Raw genomic sequence first — 20,045 nt, 5'->3', positions numbered from 1 at the left:
ACTAATTGGGCATTGATGAGGTCTAGAGAGGACAGAATTTTTCTTTGGCATAAAGGAGGCTCCAAGTCTGAGGTAACAAAATTGTAATAAGTCTGCAAAATATGCTCTAGAAGGCCAGACTGAAAGTTAAAGTTACAAATGGAAATAGGGAAAAGGGAAATTTCTGTTCAGATGAACAGCAAATTTTCCAAGAACATTTCTGTAGATCTGTGATTCATTTCTAATCTGGTGCCTGGATGTCCAAAAGAATCAATTTTTCTTAAAAATAGATGAAATCTGAAAAAACATATATTTATTATAAAAATTCTACCTATATATCAAGGTCATTTTTCAGTATGTACATAATTGGAATATAACTGGTGTGGTGAGCAGTAGATGATGATGGCAGTAGAGATTGGTGAATTAATAGTGGAGACAAAGATTTGTAGAGTAGGTGCCCTCCCTCGATGAATCTTAGGACTCCTTGGAGGCATCATGAAATAATAAATAATAAGTGCAAAGACAAAAAATTCAATGATGTTAATCTAAAATCATGAGTTTAAGTTTTACAATGGAACAATTCCCAAAAGAGTGGAAAGAAAACAAAATTGTTCTACTTCACTGAGGTTTCAAATTACATGCTAACCTGTACACAGTGCTTGACAAGAAGTCAATGGACACCCTCATAGGCAACATGCATTGTGCCATGTAACAAATCACATACTTATAGCCAGTATAAACTGGAGGAATATGATGCTCCCAAGTCAGAGCAATTGTGTCTGGGTGAAATGGCTGTTAAACGGGAACTGATGGAGTTTGAAAAAGGTGGTGCGATAGGATGTCATGTTGTAGGCTTATCTGTTCAAACCAATTCACTAATCTGATATCTAATCACATGTGTCACAGAAATTTAATTATCAAATATTTCAAATAAAAATATTTTTAAAAATTGCCTTATATTCCTTTTCCTTGTCAACTGCTCTAGTTGATTTTTCATAAAAAACAAGCAAATTACTGAAACAAGAGTGTCCTTTAACAAATTCCTGCTGATTTTTAAAATAATATTATCCTCCTCTGCCTGCCGAGTTGTCGGTGTAGCTGCTTTCCAGCCAAATGGCTACAGGTGAAAACCCCGCTCTGGGCATGGATGTTTGTGATTGTCTGTGGAAATACTAGTGGTGGTGTAATTGCATTAGTTGAAGTTGGTCATTTGAGTAGTGGAAACAGAGTTGTAGAGTATATGCCCTCCCTCAGTGAGTCTTTGGATTCCCTGGAGGTGTCACTTAATAATAATAATTTTGTATATAGGAACTTTATTGTAGCGGAAATTTTTATTATCAAACTTTGCTGTTTTGTAATAAAAAAAAATATTATTCATACTGCTTGGAAAATTTCTAATCTGTGGCACACACTGCTATGAAAATTTAATAGACAAAGTTTCGGCAAACTGTATTCTTATTTAAAAAAAAAAAAAAAAAAATTATAATAGGCATATTTGAAAAACAGTTGCATTAGGCGAGATTGTGGTACACAGAATGTTTCAAAAATTAAGAAATAAAACATCTCAGAAAATGATTTACCCTAATTCCTTTCTGCCCAGCAATAAGCTGTAACCTAATGGAGATTACTAACACCCCCCCCCCACTGGAACCAGATCAAAAGGACATAGCCCAGCAGCACACTAAAGTGCCTTGTGCAATTACAGGCAGAAAATCCTTGTTTTGTTTTCCATCTTTCTGATTGATTAACAGACATTCGAAACATATTATTCTGATATTGCATTTGTAGGATGACAGTGTTTTTAAATATTAATTTCCCCTATTACTCAATATTACCTAACTTCCTGATTTAATTATAATGAGGAATATTATTTTTTACATAATTAAACATATTTCCTCATTATTATAATGAGGAAATATGTATATTTTCTTATTTCTCATTTGCTAATCTATAATAATCAAAACCTAGTTTCTGTGTTGAAAAATTAAACGTTATGTGGAACAATTACTATGGATTACTACAATTACAGTTTTCAGTTGTGTGGTAGTGTTGCAGTGGGCGTGTGTGTAAAACTATCAAAGTTGAAATAAAGTTCAATTCTATTGTGAAAATATGAAATTTCACAGTTGATGCATGCACATATACATATTTTGTATCAAAGAATATACACAAAAGCTTACTTTAAAACTGGAGCAAAATATATAAACTAACAGAAAATATATACATATCAATTTAAATAATAACCATTTATTTAATTTTGTAAAGACCAATTATACAGGGAAACCAACAAAGTGAAAGTGCAAAAAACAGTAGATTACGATATTTTGAAAAAATAACTAAGTGATATGATTAAAGAATTGCATATTATTCTCTATATATCTAGTCGTCAAAGAATAATTCACAGATTTCCTTCAGGAAAAATGCGAATTATTCTTCAAAATACGATTTTGAACAAAGATAACATAATCTAGAACGTCGGCAGCTGTTTTTGTTTTAAATAATATTTCAAATAAAACGTGAATTTATTTCTTTGAAAACAAAGAAAATGTTCTTTTGAGTAAGTGATTAAACAAAATTAGCACAAAAACATTAACCATTGGTTCTCCAAGGCAATACAATATTTAAGTGAAGAAAGTATGCAAGGATTTATATTTTGTCCTGGAATTTAAAACTGTACAATAAAAATAAATAATAAAAATAATTTCAATATTTTTAGTCTTTCTAATATAACTAAGAGTCCAGTTGCCCAGCATAAAACAAGGAAGTCCTTGTTATAGAGAACTGAGACTCATTTTTGGGACATAATCTGTTTAAGTGTTATCTACAGCATGAAGGATTTTCGCACCTTCTAATGGACAGAACAGTCAAATTGCACTTCTTATCCATGTTCGTTCAACACGTGTACAGAATCATATCCAGATTTAGCTGAAGGTATATATACGTCCTGGCCGGTTGGAGGGTTAAGGAAAGGGCCGCTACCCAAACCGGCTTCGACCTTTATTGAGGTCTCGTCAGTGGGAGCCAGAATCCAGAACTGGTGATACTAAGGCAGAAGCAATGGAGAAGTCATATTTACCTATACGAGTTGCCAAAAGATGTACCACCTTTTTATTAAATTACTCTGGATTTAGAGAAAGATGTTAGAAGTTTTTTCACTTGGTTAGACTATAATAAATTTAGTTTAATCCTTTATCCAAGTGTAAGCAAACAAAGTTTGACCCTGAAGTAGCTTCAGGATTGAGGCAATTCATGGTAAAGGTGGACCAAGCTCTCATCACTTCTTGTCTCAGTATCTCCCATAATGCAAAGGACATCTCCTTGAGGGCATGTATAATGCTATGCATTAAGGGAAGGGCCACTACCCAGACCAGTGTCGACCTTTACTGAGGTCTCGTCAGTGAGAGCCAGACCCAGAAGTGGTGATACTAAGGCAGAAGCAATGGAGAAGTCACATTTACCTATACGAGTTGCCAAAAGGTGTACCACATAATTATTAAATTATTCTGGATTTAGAGAAAGATGTTAAGTTTTTTTCACTTGCTTAGATTATAATAAATTTAGTTTAATTCTTTATCCAAGTGTAAGCAAACAAAGTTTGAGCCTGAAGCATCTTCAGGACTGAGGCAACTCGTGGTAAAGGTGGACCAGGCTCTCATCACTCCTTGTCTCAGTATCTCCCATAATGCAAAGCACATCTCCTTGCAGACATGTATAATGCTATGCATTAAGGGAAGGCCACTACCCAGGCAAGTTTCGACCTTTATTGAGGTCTCGTTAGTATAATGCATAGCATTATACATGTCCGCAAGGAGATGTGCTTTGCATTATGCGAGATACTGAGACAAGGAGTGATGAGAGTTTGGTCCACCTTTACCAAGAGTTGCCTCAGTCCTGAAGATATTTCAGGCGCAAACTTTGTTTGCTTACACTTCGATAAAGAATTAAACTAAATTTATTATAGTCTAACCAAGGGAAAAAAACTTCTAACAATCTCTACTAATTTGTCCAAATTCTGAGCATCCGCAGAAGAAATAAAAATGGGTCTATACTCTGAAAGAAGTCAACAGACATCTTCATGCGCAAGGTGCATAATGCCATGTAATAAATCACGTGTTTGTAGTCAGTATAAATTGGAGGAATATTATTATTATTATTAGCTAAGAGTCAAAGTCAAAAGTCAAATATTACCCATGGAGTCAAAGACTCATCTAGGAGGTCCTTTTTATCAAACACACACAGCTCATCATACCGTGTTTTAAAGACACTCAAATTCTCTGCAGACACCACACTCTCAGGCAAGGCATTCCAATCATTCACGACTCTGCATGAAAAAACCTGCTTCTCACTCCCTTACTCACACCCCCTCTTTATAAAGCTTCCAGGGATGACCACTGTTTCTCCCCTAATCTCCCACTATCTTCTGTAGATCCTCTCCAGCATTGGTCCTATAACAACCCCTTAATAAGTTGCTCTCTATCATATCTCCCATCCTCAACCTCCTGTCCACTAGACTCTACAAGTTGCATCTTCTCAATCTTTCCTCACACTCGACATTCCAGAGGTTAGAAACTAACTTAGTCAGTTGCCTCTGGACCCCTCTCCAACATCTCTTCATCCTTCTGAAAACCAGGTGACCAAATCTGGGCACAATAATCCATGTATGGCCTAATCAAAGCCTTATACAATGGAACAAGAATCTCCCTACTTCTACAAGTCAGTATCCAAAACTTCAGATACTTATCCACTATCACCCCCAGATCTCTTTTTCCTCCACCTCTGATAATATATCCTCACCAAGAATAAATTCTGCATCCCATTTTTGTTTTCCAAATTTTAAAACCTTACATTTTGCAACACTGAACTCACATCCCCATTCCCGTTCCCAATCACTCAATTTATTCAAGTCTTCTTGTAAGACCACAACATCTTTTCTACTCTTCATGGTTCATCCCAACTTTGCATCATCTGCAAACAGCTGAATATCTCCATCCAAAACTTCACCAATGTCATTAATATACAAGTTAAACAGCAATGGCCCTAAAACAGACCCCTGAGGCACACCACTAGTAACCATCCTTTTCCTGGATATCGCTCCCCCATACACAACTTGTTGATACCTATCAGATAGCCAGTCTCCAATCCAATGCACCAATTGAATATCTAACCCCATCCACTCCAGTTTGACCATCAACTTATTATGTGGTAATCTATCAAAAGCTTTTGCAAAATCTAAGTATATTACTCTGTATCCTTCTCCTCTGTCCATGGAAGCAGTCACCTTATTGTAATAAGTATGTAGATTAAAACATGACTTCCCTTTAGCAAATCCATGCTGTCCATCAAAGATAATACCACTGTTGTCAACCCAATTCTGGATCCTAGTTCTCACAAGCTTCTCGAACAACTTAACTACAACACCTGACATACAGATAAGCCTATAGTTTGATGCTTGAGTTCTATCACCTCCTTTATGAAGTGGCACAATCTTGCTCTCATTAGGAACTTGACCAAGTGTAAGACTCATATTAAAAAAATATGTCAAGGCAGGCGTCAACTCTCTGGACATTACTTCAGAATACATGGTGATATATTATGAAGTCCTACAGCCTTATTTACATCTAGTTTTTTTTACTAAGTAATTTAAGGAAATTACGTCACTAGGATATACATTAAAATAAATTTTAATATACTTCAATATTTTGGCAACGTCACGTTGCCATTTTCAAGAAACTTAAGAACAAGACACGTGCACGCAGGCACAACAAACAGTAAATGAGGAAGAAGCAGGAAGCTATTATTTCTCCTAAAGTCCTGATGGTGCCCCCTAGCGGGCAATGTTGGTATTCTTGGGTGGTGGCAGTTGGGCTGAAGGTCTTCTGATGTAGGTTTCCCAAATTTGAGGCAGTCTCAAAGACCTTCAGCCCAATCGCCCAAGAATACCAACATTGCCCACTAGGTGGCACCATCAGGCTTTAGGAGAAATAATAGCTTCCTGCTTCTTCCTCATTTACTGTTTGTTGTGCCTGCATGCACATGTCTTGTTCTTAAGTTTCTTGAAAATGGCAACATGACGCCGAAATATTGAAGTATATTAAAATTTATTTTAATGTATATCCTAGTGACGTTGTAATTTCCTTAAATTACTTAGTAAAAAATGCATAACCAACGTCTAAGCCTTTCCATGAGAATTACATCTAGTTTGTTTGACTTCCCCATACAGCTCTTGCTCACTTACAGTCAGTCTCTCTTTCCCATCATCAACTGCTTTCAATCTCTACATGAAGTCACATTCATAAGATTGAAAGACCTTTATGAAATGCTCATTAAGTATCTCCACCACACCTTCTGCAAAAGCTGTCTTTATACCTTTTCTCAAATCAATGTCATCCTTCCAAAATCATTCTTTCTTTTGCTGGCTACATATCGAAAGGACTCCTTAGGATTCTTTTTGGCTTCACCAGCTAACTGCTGCTCATACCTCTCTTTAGCTACCCTCACCAACCAAGTCACCCACCTTGCCTGGTCTTTGTAGTCCTCATGGAATTGGTTATTTCCACTTCTGTTATGCTGCCTCCATAATGTCCCTTTTCTCTGTATTGCATGCTTAATCTCTTTATTCATCCATTTCACACTACCTTATTTAACCTTCTCACCCTTGGAATACATTTAGACATTGCATCTACTAAATAGTTTTTGAAAATCCCCCAAACTTCATTGATCTCTTTTCCAGCTAAGTCCTCATTCCATGCTATGCCCGCAAGCTGTGTCCTGAGCTCTTCATAATCCTCCCCCCCCCCCCCCTTGTAGTTCCACATATACCCTTTTCTTACAGAGGTCCTCACACTCAGGTAACCTGGCAACCACCCAGATAATCACATCATGGTCACCCTCACCAATTGGTGGGTGATTTGACACTTCATTTATAATTACATCCTTTGATGAGATGACCAAATCCAAGACCCTCAATCCTCATGTGCCCTCAGTTGCATAATATCTGAGGTAGTTATCCCTCAAAAACTCAAGAAACTCATTTTCTTTACTTCCAGTTGCTATCTCATCATTCCAGTCTATATTGCCATAATTAAAATCGCCCATAATGATCACTCTTTTCTTATTTGCTTGGCTAATTTGATATTACATTTTATAGTCACTACCATCCATGTTGCAAGCCTGTTTGGCAAATTGTTAACAAATTGGGCCTTCCCAGGTCAACAACCAGTGATACTATAGTGAGATGGAATGGCTCAATGAACATGACCATAGGATGCTACAAAGGCTAATATGTAAAAATCACAATTTGTCAGCCGACAGGTTGAATGCGAAGTTCTAGGCATCAAATGAAACATGAATCTGCACAAAAACATTCAGAACCAAGGCTTACAACATGATTTTCCATGGTAGGACTGCAATATGCAAGTCCCACATTACCTGAAGTAACATGCAGCATCACCTTCAGTGGTGCAAAGACAGTGTACAGTGGGATATTGAAGCCTGGAAAGTTGTGTTGTGGAGGGATGAATAATGCTACACCTTCTACCAAACAGATAGATGGGTGTGGTGGATGACTGGTGATTGCCTTTTAACATAGTGCATAACCTCAACTATGAAATTCAGAGATGATGGTGGTGTGATGGTATGGTCCTGTTTTTCCTGGTATGGCCTTGGGCCTCTGTTTGTGGTACCACGAACAGTGAACCCTGAGACGTATGTGAACATTCTGGACAATGCAATGCTTCCTACTCTATCGCATTTCTATGGAACTGACCATTGTCTCTTTCTGCAAGATGATGCACCATGTCATAAGGCTGCTACTGTAACTGTGTGGTTTGTGAACATGAACATCACTGTACTCGAGTGGCCTCCACAAAGCACCAATTTCAACCCCTATTAAATATGTGGCATGATCTTGAGCATCGAGTGAGGCCAAGGGATGTCCACTCTACAACATTACAGGCCTACAGAAAGAATGGTCCAAAATTCCCATTAATAGCTATTGGTAATATTGGTAAATATTACCAATAGCTATTGGGAATATTGGTAAACAAAGAGGAGATATCAAAGCTTACCAATATGTCTGCATTATTCAAGGTTAAATTTTCTGTGAGGGTTTTAAAGTGGATCGAGTTTTTTATATAGGAAGTGGACCTCTTTGTTTACCAATATTCCCTTAACTGACACCTTATCTCTCTTAGAAAACGTTTTTCCCTCTGCCATCTTAGATCTCTTTTCCTTTGCCATTAACTCTGAGTATTTCTCTTGGAAGAAAAAAATCTACAAGCAGATAGAGGGAACCGGCATGGATTCCCCACTTTCATCCACCCTGCCAATTTCTACATGGAAGATTTCGAAAAACGAGCCATAGACTCAGCCCCACTCAAACCTTCTATCTAGCTAAGATATGTAGATGATGTGTTCTCTATTTGGCCTCATGGCCCAGACATGTTAGACTCCTTCTTCAGTCATCTTAATAGCCTACATCCAAGAATCCAGTTTACTGTGGAAAAGGAAAAGAACAACTGTTTACCCTTCCTAGACACCTTAGTCACATGCCTGCCTAATGATACACTTGCCTTCACAGTATACAGAAAACCCACACACACAGGCAGATACATTCACAAACTCTCCCACCACCACCAACCCTCACAACAGTATGGCATCATCAAAACTCTTACTAAGAGAGCCCACAATCTTTGTTCCAGTGGAACTGCCCTTACTACTGAGCTTAACCACATACACAACACTTTCCTCTCCAATGGCTACAACGAACACAGTATCAAGAAAATAATCAGTTCCTCCCCCATTCCCTGCCCTTCTCTTCAACAAGATTTTAAAAATGCCATCACCATACCCTACATCCGTGGCACATCTGATAAAATAGCCAAGATACTAAAAAAGTACAACCTACACACAGCATATAAGCCCTACCGCAAACTTGCTACCCTTATCCATTCTACGAAAGATCAACTCCCTCCCTCCTCTCTCGCTGCCTGGAATTTACAAAGTACCCTGTTCCTGTAAGCTGGCGTACTTTGGACAGACAGGCAGATCAGCATCCATCTGCCTGGAGGAACACAAGTCTTACATATGTAAACATAACTTATGGCCATTCAGGCTTGGCTGACCATGTTTTGGACACTACCCACAGAGTATCATGGAAGAAAACCACCATGCTCCACCACAGCAAATTCAAGAAAGAGAGACTTTTCTTAGAAGCAGCAGCAGCTTTCAGAAACCAACCAAATCTTAATAAATACGGTTGCATTAAGCTTCCGAAGGTTTGGGAAACACTCATCACCAGAGGTCCCACCTTACATTCCAGGCCACCTACTACAGGCCTTAGAGGGTGCTCCACCTAGATAGGACTTTAGTGTCACCCATGTGGTTGGGCTTAGTATTGTAAGATTTGTGTGTGCATGTTACATTAATTGTTTTTGTAATCCCCGTAGATGTCCTAGTGACTAGGACGAAATATAGGAAGTATTAAATTCTATTTTAATTCTTTTTGAGTGTCGTAACAAATCCATTAAGCCTCCAACATGATGTCCTCACAGCACTTAAGCCTCTACACACGAATGTGCATGTGATAATCTTATCACAGTAGAGTAAAGTGACTGGTAGTATGCTTCAAGGGACTATTTTGCAGCCACTGCTGATTAACTTGATAATATCAGAATATTACTAATATTGGGAGCTTTTAAAAGAAGATATGTGGTTCTTTGCAGATGAAGGAAAGGAAAGGTAAGGAGAAATATGAGGAACAGAGATGTTTGAATGCCTTTACAAAAAAAGAGAGTAACTTTCAGATAAATTTGTTAATTTAATATTGATCATGTCTCACAAACATGTAAGCCTTATGTCTACTTTGAAATAAAATATGTTTACATATGTTTCTGATGTAATCATAATTAGATAAATAAATAAATATTGAAAAATTATAACTTTTTTAAAGTAATATATGTAGTGACATTTAACAGATTAATTCAATATCACAAATACTTACCCGGATATGGTTGAGAATCAGTATGAAGAATTGTTAAACTTGAAAATGGACCACCTCCTACTGGATATGCATTATGATAATATTTGTCCTCTTTATAATGATACTCTTCTCCAAAAACCTCAGAACCATTGGTCCAATAGAACAAACCATTATGAACAGCTAAACTTTTTACCTGAAAAAACTCTGGCTTTTGAGAATTGTGACGTATGTCAATTTCGTCAGTACCATCTAAAGCAACAGAGAATATGGTATTTTGTTGTACATCAGGAATTAACAATCTGAAGTTTTTATAATCAACTGCAAAAGATAATAGCCAAGGATCTTTTCTAATATGTTGGGCATTAAGTGCTACAATACCATAATCCACTTTTTCCAGATCCACTCTGTATAATCCTCCTAAAGATCCTCCATGTAAAATCCAAAACAAATACCTAAATCAGAAAGATTTAGTAAGTATTCATTATTAATGAGAAAGGTACATACACAAAAATGTTTTTCTATGATGTAAAAACATAGTTGTAATAATATTATTAATATATTACATATACTAAATAATTATATATATGATATATATATTATTATTATTATTATGGGCGACTCCAAGGAGTCCTTAGACTGATCGAGGGAAGCCCCTAAACATCATGTCCATCACTACTATTCGACATTCCCACAGTATCTATCATACTTTGCCTTGAACTCATTCACTGTCATAGCACCCACAACGGACTCTGGCAACTTATTCCACTCATTCACCACTCTAAAAGTAAAAAAACCAGCTGTAACACCCTTACTAACCACGCTCTTGCCCAGCTTCCATGGATGTCCCCTAGTCCTCCCCAGTCCTGTTCTCAAAAATATCCTCTGAATTAATCCTATAGAAACCCTTCAACAATTTGAATGTCTCCTCTTTCCCACCTATCAACAATTTCTGCAAACCACAATTCTTCAACATGTTTTCATAAGGTTCATTCCATAGACCTGCTATCATCTTGGTCACTCACCTTTGGATCCACTCAACCTCCTCCCCATTAAGAAGAAACCTAAGTAACCAGATCTGGGCACAGTAGTCGAGATGAGGTCTTATCAAGGCTTGATACACAGGAACAATAATTTGCTTATCTCTGCTCGTCAAAGTATTCTTTGGCATCCAAGTGATTTGATGAGCTGAATTAGTCACTTTTGCGATGTGCCCCCTAAACTTCAACTCCCGATCCACCAACACTCCCAAGTCCCTGGCCTCATCAATCTCCTGGAGTACGGTTCCACCAATGTGTTATACTGCTGCTAATCTTTTCACCCCAAAATGCATAACCTTACATTTTGCTACATTAAATTGACATCCATTCTCCTTAGCCCATAACTCCAATCTATCCAAATCATCCTGCAAAATTTTGACATCTTCTGCATTCACTATTTCCCTACCCAACTTAACATCATCAGCGAACAAATGAACCATTCCTCTCAGATCCTTCCCTATATAGTTAATGAACAAATTAAACAGCAGTGGTCCAAGAACAGAACCCTGCGGCACACCACTAGTCACAGGCCGTCTTTTGGACTCTACTCCTGAGTAAACTACTCTCTGGTATCTCTCCATCAACCACCCTCCTATCCATCTCACCAACCCTATATCCATTCCCATATGTTGCAGTTTACAGATTAGACTTCCATGTGGTATCCTGTCAAAGGCCTTAGCCAAGTCCAGCAGTATCACTGTAATCCATTACCCTTATCCAGTTCAGCCATCACTGTGTTACAGAATGTGAGCAATTTACTGAGGCATGATCTACTCTTCACAAAGCCATGCTGTCCCCCATACAGTATCCCATTTTCATCAATCCATTCCTGTATTTTTTTCCTTGAGTACTTTCTCCAAGACCTTCATAATGACTACTCCTGATATGCTGATCTGTCGGTAATTTGCAACAGTAGTCTTGGATCCTCCTTTATGCAGTGGAACTATTTTCACCTCTTTCTGCCTCTTCGGGACTAAACCAGACCCAAGACTCAGATTAAACAATCATGTCAAGGGCACTGACAATTCTTTAGCTGCTTCACGTAAGACCCATGCTGATATACCACCCAATCCCACAGATGTATTTTCATTAAGGTTCTGTAATAGACTATTTACCTCCACTTCATTCACCACAATTCCCATATAAACTAATGGTTCCTTCATTCCTTCAATGTCACCACCTGGATGATATACTCTTGCAAAGTGTTCACTCAGTAATTCAACTATATCGACTGATTCAGTGACCTCCCTACCATCGACGATCCTTAAAATCATTCTGCCTTGTACAGTTTTTCTTTTGATAATCATACACTTATCATTCCTTTCATACACTTGCTTATTTCCGTTTGCTGAGGCAGTCGGGAAAGAGGTTTGCAGTCTCTTCAACTGCTGCTTCGCCCTATGTATTAATCCGCGTAACCGTGCGACCTCACTCATTACAGTTAATTTCTCATTTTTTTCATCATTCAAACCATTTTCTCTCTCTGTATAATTACTTCCACTCTCTCTTTCATCACCGCTCTCATTGCTATCTTGTACAATATCACAATTTACTGTCAAACCACTATTTTCTCTCTCATTCTGGCATTCTTCTACAACAACGATCTCATGATCTGACCCACACTTCAATTCCTCACTTTCCTTACACTTTCGGCACAGTCTCCCATCACTATCATTATCTATCCAAACTCCTGCCTCTTTCAGGAATGCATAGATACCACACGTCACACTGGACGAATTCCCTTACATTAAAGTTTTTGAACAAAGACAGCAAAATCTTGGTCGCCATTATTTTTCATTGCATTGGCGCCATGTATTATCAATCGTACCTTTAAACTACTAGTTTAATTAAAGCAGAAATCACACCAAAAATCACACAGACACACCAAGCTACCAAAAACAAACAATACCACGTCAAGATTAAATCAATATTGCCAATTTATTCTCAAAATAATACTTATCTTTTCACTTATACTTATATTATATATTACTATATTTCATATATTATTAATAATAATATTGGTAACATTACATCTCTATGGATTCAAAAGACTCATCACAAGCAGTTCTCAATATAACAGAAAAAAGATCATTGAACCATACATACCTTAAACTCATTTAGTTTTTGACAGTTACATTTTCAGGCAATGCATTCCACTCACTAACCACTCTATGCAAAAAACCTGTTCCTCACCTTCTTATATAGATTCCAAGATAGCTTTTTTGTTCTACTCCCTCTCGCCATCCATTCTATGAAAAATTTACACAGGTACATTAATCTAGGTATATTAATATATTCTGTATTAACAACCTACACCAACTTATATATTTCAATTAAACCCTTTTATCTGTTCTCCTCCTCCTATTCTCAATCATCTTTGAAATTCTTCATAATACATCTTCATCTCTATATAAACAAACCTCATTCTTCATGAGATCTAAGTAACAGTTGTGAACAATAGTGAGTAAGGGGAGTCTTTGAACAAGTCTCCCTTTGAATGAGTTACTGCATTCCACTCTCCATTCTATTGATAATTTAGGTTATCTTGCAATGTGTCTGGCCTATCTTCATTTTGAATGCATCACGTAATTGATGATGTCCGGTACATCTGTTCTTGATCTTATCATTTGGAAGACTATTCTGTCTTTAAGTATCACACTTAGCATATTCATTAATTCTTCTCTGGATAACTTTCAATTTGTGAATCATATTTTGAGTTAAGTTCCAGATTTCATTGTCATATGTAATAGCAGGTAAGATGCACTGATTGAAAGTTTTCCCATTCAAACTAATGGGGAATATCACATTTGAAGATAGCATTCATCCTCTCAAAAACCATCCAGTCTAGATGTATCCTTCTTTTTATTTCTTCTATTTGTTGATCTTTAATTTTTATGATTTGTCCCAGAAAAAAAAGAAATAGTATTATATGGAGATTTGATGATAAGAGATATACTTAATGAGAAAGTAATGAAAGCATGTTTTCCAAGTGCAAAGATAGAGTAAGTAAAATTTTAAGTTTGCAGAAGAAAGAAGCGAATCAATTAATTGTTTTGGCAGGCAGAAATGATTTGACAGACAAGAAACATGCAATGAGAGAAGATATGAAAGAGTTGTTAGAAAAAGCAAAAATGAAGAGTAAAAAAAAAAAAAAAATCAGCTAAAGCCTTTTTATTCCCGTATACGGGGAGTAGGCAAGGCCATTTAGCCCTATCTAACTTTTGGAGACTGAGTGGGCGGTTCAATCTCCACTGGTACCAATCAGAGATAGATGGCCCAAGGCTATCACTAATTAAGCGGTACACAGTGAAGAGAGACGGCTCAAATGTGCCGCCATCTCGTGGTCCCTAACACAATATATTTAATGTCTGAAATAATGTGGGTTCTACGGTCGATTTTCTTGAGTTTACAGGATGAAAAACCCGTGTTTCCGGGAGGAAAAACCTGCTTGCCCGTGCCAAAGATCGACTAACTCAGGAACCGGTCGAAAAAAGGCTTAGAAAAATTTCCTCTAGTCGCCGACTAGACTCGAAACCAAGACTTCCTTCGTGCGGTCAAGCACTGTGGTGTGCAAACACCACATCCACTGAGCTACAGAGGCTCGAGTAAGAAAGTAAAGAATGCAAACCTGCTGCCTTGGTATGATAGGATAGAATTGACAAGAAGGGCCAAGATTGCCAAGACTTCGATGAGAAGATTCTCCAGGAGGTTGGTGTGCAGTTTATAGATGTATGGGGTGAATTTCATCGACGTAAGGACCTGTATATGCCTGATGGACTGCACTTAAATTAATTTTAGAAATAGGTGATTGGAGAGTTGTTCAGTGAGAGTTTGGAAGTGCAAAACCAAGGAAACCAGAGATATTAGGGGAAAAGCAATCCAGCATGTGTCTTAGTCACCCTTGAGATAGATAAGTATGACTGCAGGAATGATTATCAAGAGCTGGATACAGTTTCCCAGGTTTTGAATCTGAATGGGCAGGTAATGACATTATATAATAAGAGTAAGTGTGGCCCCAAGTGGACGTCAAAATGCACGTACACAAATAATTGAAGTATCAAAAATAAAGGAGAGGAGTTTTTAACATTGGTCAGCTCAATTTGGCCAAAATTATTGGCATCAGCAAGACCTGTATGAATAAATGATGATGTTACGGTGATAGAATATAATAGATATAGTATTTTCAGAGAAGATGAAAGAAATAGGACAGGAGAAGGAGAGGGGTATTATTAATGATAGCTGAAGAACTTCAACCAGCAAAACCAGAAGATAAGGACAAATGTAGATCTGATGGAAATGGTTCACTTGAGGCTGCTGATGAGAGATAGAGGCCAATAGGACAAAATATATTGTTGGTTGCTGCTATAGATCTGTGGGTCAAGAACAAAATGTGGATGACATGCATCTGCAGATTAGCACAAAGGGCACATGGCATGAAAATGGAATTTATGTAGTTACTAAAAATTAATTACCTGAAACAGCATATGATGAAAGAAACCATAGGTTTGAGAGCATCAGAAGATCTATCTATAACTGCGGTACTAATGCTAATCGGGGGAAAGTGACTATGCAGTTCTTGTCCTGGGAGGTTGCTCAACATGTAGAAATTTCAGTCAAGAAAGGGTCAACAGGACAAAATATATTGTTGGTTGGACTTATTTCATCTATAGATCTGTGGGTCAAGAACAAAATGTGGATGACATACATCAGCAGATTAGCACAAAGGGCACATAGCATGAAAATGGAATTTATATAGTTACTAAAAAAATATTGAAAGTTTATTTTCCACTTGGTTAGAGTATAATAAATTTAGTTTAATCCTTTATCCAAGTGTGAGCAAACAAAGTTTGCACCTGAAAGTATCTTCAGGACTGGGTTAAGGTGGTGCACACCAGGGCAACTCGTTGCAAAGGTGGAGCAAGCTACCAACACTCCTATCCTAGTATCTCCTATAATGCAAAACACATCTCCTTGCGGATATGTCTATTGTTATTGTTATGCATTAAGGGAAGGACCACTACCCAGACCGGTTTCGACCTTTATTGAGGTCTCTTCAGTGGGAGCCAGGCCCAAGTCGAGATATCAGGCAGAAGCATTTGCAGGTCATCTCCACCTATAGGAATTGCCAATTGGTGTGCCACCCTTTTTTAATAAATTACTCTGGATTTAGAGAAAGATGTTGAAAGTTTATTTTCCACTTGGTTAGAGTATAATAAATTTAGTTTAATCCTTTATCCAAGTGTGAGCAAACAAAGTTTGCGCCTGAAAGTATCTTCAGGACTGGGTTAAGGTGGTACACACCAGGGCAACTCGTTGCAAAGGTGGAGCAAGCTACCAACATAGCATTATAGGAGATACTAGGATAGGAGTGTTGGTAGCTTGCTCCACCTTTGCAACGAGTTGCCCTGGTGTGTACCACCTTAACCCAGTCCTGAAGATACTTTCAGGGGCAAACTTTGTTTGCTCACACTTGGATAAAGGATTAAACTAAATTTATTATACTAAAAAAATAATTACCTGAAACAGCATGTGATGAAAGAGACCATAGGTTTGAGAGCATCAAAAGATCGATCTATAACTGCAGTACTAATGCCACCTACAATCAGGGGAAAGTGACTATGCAGTCTTGTCCTGGGAGGTTGCTCAACATGTAGAAATTTCAGTCAAGAAAGGGTTTATTCAGAACTACACACACACACACACACACACACACACACACACACACACACACACACACACACACACACACACACACACATTTGCCTGTATCCCACTAAAAACTCTAGTTTCCCATGACTCTGCATGTCAAAACGTTCACTGAATAACATTTTTCTCCCAACTCCTAACTATACCATAGGTTTGATCCCAACTCCTAACTATACCATATCCATTCAAAGGCAAACCTTCAGCCTTATAGAAAGTCCTCTTGATCTAAAAAACTTTCCATACATCCATTATCTTGATGATCCTCCTATATACTGATCTGTGTATTGAGTAATTTGCAATCATAGCACTTCTGAACTAACCTCCATTATGCCATGGCTGTAGATACAATCTTTACTCTCTCACTGGTCTTATCTGCTTATTTATAAGAGTACTGTTGATGATAGTTGATGAGTTTCAGCCAAAGTAAGTAGTATATCAAGATGATAGAAATGTGAATGATAGTACATATGAGGCAGTCTGGTGTGAAATAGTGACCAACACAACCAAATATACAGTTGGTTGCTGCTATAGGCCAGAGGGGATAGGGGGTGATATGAATTCATGCATCAGCAAATTAGTGCAATGAGTGCAGGGTTAGTGATTATTAAAGGGGATTTTAATTATGGTGATATAAATTGGAAGGAGGAAATATCACGTGGCAAAAAGGAAATGAAATTCATATATTTTCTACGAGATAATTACTTGAAACAGCACATAACTGAAGGGACACTGGTGTGAGATTGTTGTACTATCTGGTCATTGGTTCAGAATTCATAAATAAGGTGTCCTCGTTACCTCCAATTGGTGAGAGCGATAATGTGGTATTGACTTGGGAGGTTGCAAAATTTGTGGATTTCTCTCTTAAGAAGGGGAGTATATACGGAACTACAGGTTAGGCAATTATAACAAGCTTGCAGCAGTCTCATGGCTGAACATATTGCAGGGGAAAGATGTTAGCAGTACATGGGATAAAATCAGCAGGTATCTGAGGAAGGCAATATCAGATTGTGTTTCCATGGTCAGGAAGACAAACAAGGTAGGCGTTAGATGGATGAGTAGTAGTATCAAGCTTGATCTGCAAATAAAGAAACTGTTATGGAGAATTTACAAGGAGAAAGGCGATCAGTACACCCATGAGCAGTACAAGGCTCAAGCTAGGAAGGTTACCAGCATAGTAAGAAAAGCTAAATCAGATTATGAGAAGTTGTTGTTTAATTTGTACATAAATGACATAGGAAAGGGCTTAAAGGGATATATTCAGTTGTTTGCTGATGATGCCAAGTTGGGTAGCGCAAAAGAAAATCAAGCTGATGTTGAGAGTTTGCAGGATGATTTAAATAAGCTGGTAAAATGGGCAAAGGAAAAGGATGTCAGTTCAATGTGGAAAAGTGTAAAGTTATGCATTTTGGAATTAAAAGATTACCAGCTGTGTACTACATTGATGGAATGGTGCTCCAAGAGATTGATGAGGCTAGGGACTTAGGGGTGTTGGTAGATAGGGTGATGAAGTTCGGGGGAAGCATTTCTAAGGTGTCCAAGATTGCACATAGGATTACTTGGTTATTGAGGAACACACTAACATCCAAAGATAAAGAGGTTATTATTCCCCTTTATAAAGCATTGATACTTCCACATTTGGATTACTGTGCTCAGGTCTGGTCACCTGGATTCCTTGGAGAAGAGGAGGTTGTGGAAAGGGTCCAGAGGTGAGTGACTAAGTTGGTGAGTGATGTAAAAAATGCTCTCTACATTGATAGATTAAGAGCTTGTGGATTGCAGAGGTTGGTTGATAGGCAGAGAAGAGGGGATGTGATAGAAACATTTAAATTACTAAAAGGTTTTTATAAGATTGATGCAGGGGAAATGTTTCAGCTGTGTGATAGTAATGGAAGAACAAGAGGTCATCCCTAGAAATTAAGGAAAAGTGTGGTTAACAAGGGTGGTGAATGAGTGGAATGCATTGCCTGACTCAGTTGTGAGTTCTTCATGTGTAAATGAATTCAATAACAGATATGATAGATATTGTTTTGATAGTTTGGGTCTCCCGCAATGAGTCTACTGACTATGGAGATACCCATAATAATAATAATAACTAACAACTCCATATTTTCTCAAATACCATGTTTGAAATTTGCCAGATCATTTGTACCCTGAAAAATAATTATCTCTTTCACTTTTTCTTTCTCCGTATCCTAACAGACTCACTAACTTCCTTAATCAATGAACGACATCACCTCTCTACATTAAACATTCACTTCTTGCTCTTTTTCTCACCTGCTGTATGGAATATGGTTTAAGAAATACAGTAGGCATTCCAAAAGTAATGCCTTCATTGTGACTGCTCCCAACCCTAAGAGACAATGTATGTCAAAATTTAGTTAAAAATCTCCGATTTAAATTTTCGTACACTGTTTTTCAATAAAATCTCCTGCCCTTTCAATGTGTTTTTTCCACCAAATATAAATTTTTAAAAACTGTCATGGTAAAATTCTTCAGGTTGTTTTCAGAGCTGCTTTCATCTATTTACCATTTTCTATTTACTATTTACCAAATGCATATTATTGAGATATATCTTCAATTTACAAAATAACCTGAAATCTGATGAAACTAAATCCCAGATGTCAAGATGATGTTCTGTATCTTTAAATTTGATCTCTTCAACACCTGTTTAAGTGAATAAAGTTGTGGAACATAATTCCTATAGCTTCTATAGCTTCATCAGACTTCTAGTTACTTCCTAAATTGAAGACACAATCTGGAGATTATTCTTTTTAGAAATGACAAACAGGTAAAAGAAGAAGGATGAAATGGTTATGAAAACAATCTAAAGAGATTTATTACAATGGGTTTGAAAAAATTGTCACATGATGGAGAAAATATACTGAAAATGAAGGAGATCATGTTGAGAAAAGAGTATGAAAATAAATCAAGACTTCAAGCTATCATTTGTTTTTTATTTCACTGAGGGAGCTATCAAACTGCAGGGATTAATTTGAGAATGTCCCTTTAATAAAATAACCTCAATAATAGGAATAAAACAATTAACAGATATTTGATCCCAAAATTTACACACATCTGAAGTTGAAATAATGCCAGAACATAACACTAATATAAAGACCTGTTTACAGTTCATATGTAGTTTTTTATATATATATATATATATATATATATATATATATATATATATATATATACTAACAATCGAAGCTGCAATTGTGGTGACCCAGAATCATTTCAGGGGCACTGAAACTGCATCACAAAAACAGGATTATTAAACATTTATGTTGATTTTTTAGCTGCTTTTGCACATTTTTTTTAGTTAATCTGTCACTAACAAGGATTAC

The 20,045-nt window shown here is 37.2% G+C and overlaps 1 protein-coding gene across 1 annotated transcript in view; it reads right to left on the bottom strand.

Moving 5' to 3' along the window:
* LOC150096198 (proto-oncogene tyrosine-protein kinase ROS-like) overlaps positions 1–20,045 on the bottom strand; it is a 481,253-nt gene that overhangs the window by 377,532 nt on the left and 83,676 nt on the right. The window contains exon 8 of the mRNA XM_090409003.1: positions 9,980–10,410. Within this exon, the coding sequence (XP_090265129.1) occupies positions 9,980–10,410 (431 nt within the window). The remainder of the gene's footprint in view (positions 1–9,979; positions 10,411–20,045) is intronic.

Source organism: Typopeltis vanoorti, chromosome 19 (genome assembly GCF_054136105.1).
Source record: "Typopeltis vanoorti isolate ZY-2024b chromosome 19, IOZ_Tvanoo_1.0, whole genome shotgun sequence".
Taxonomy (NCBI): domain Eukaryota; kingdom Metazoa; phylum Arthropoda; class Arachnida; order Uropygi; family Thelyphonidae; genus Typopeltis; species Typopeltis vanoorti.
The sequence above is the reverse complement of the archived record's forward strand: the minus strand, read 5'-3'. Positions and strand labels throughout refer to the sequence as shown.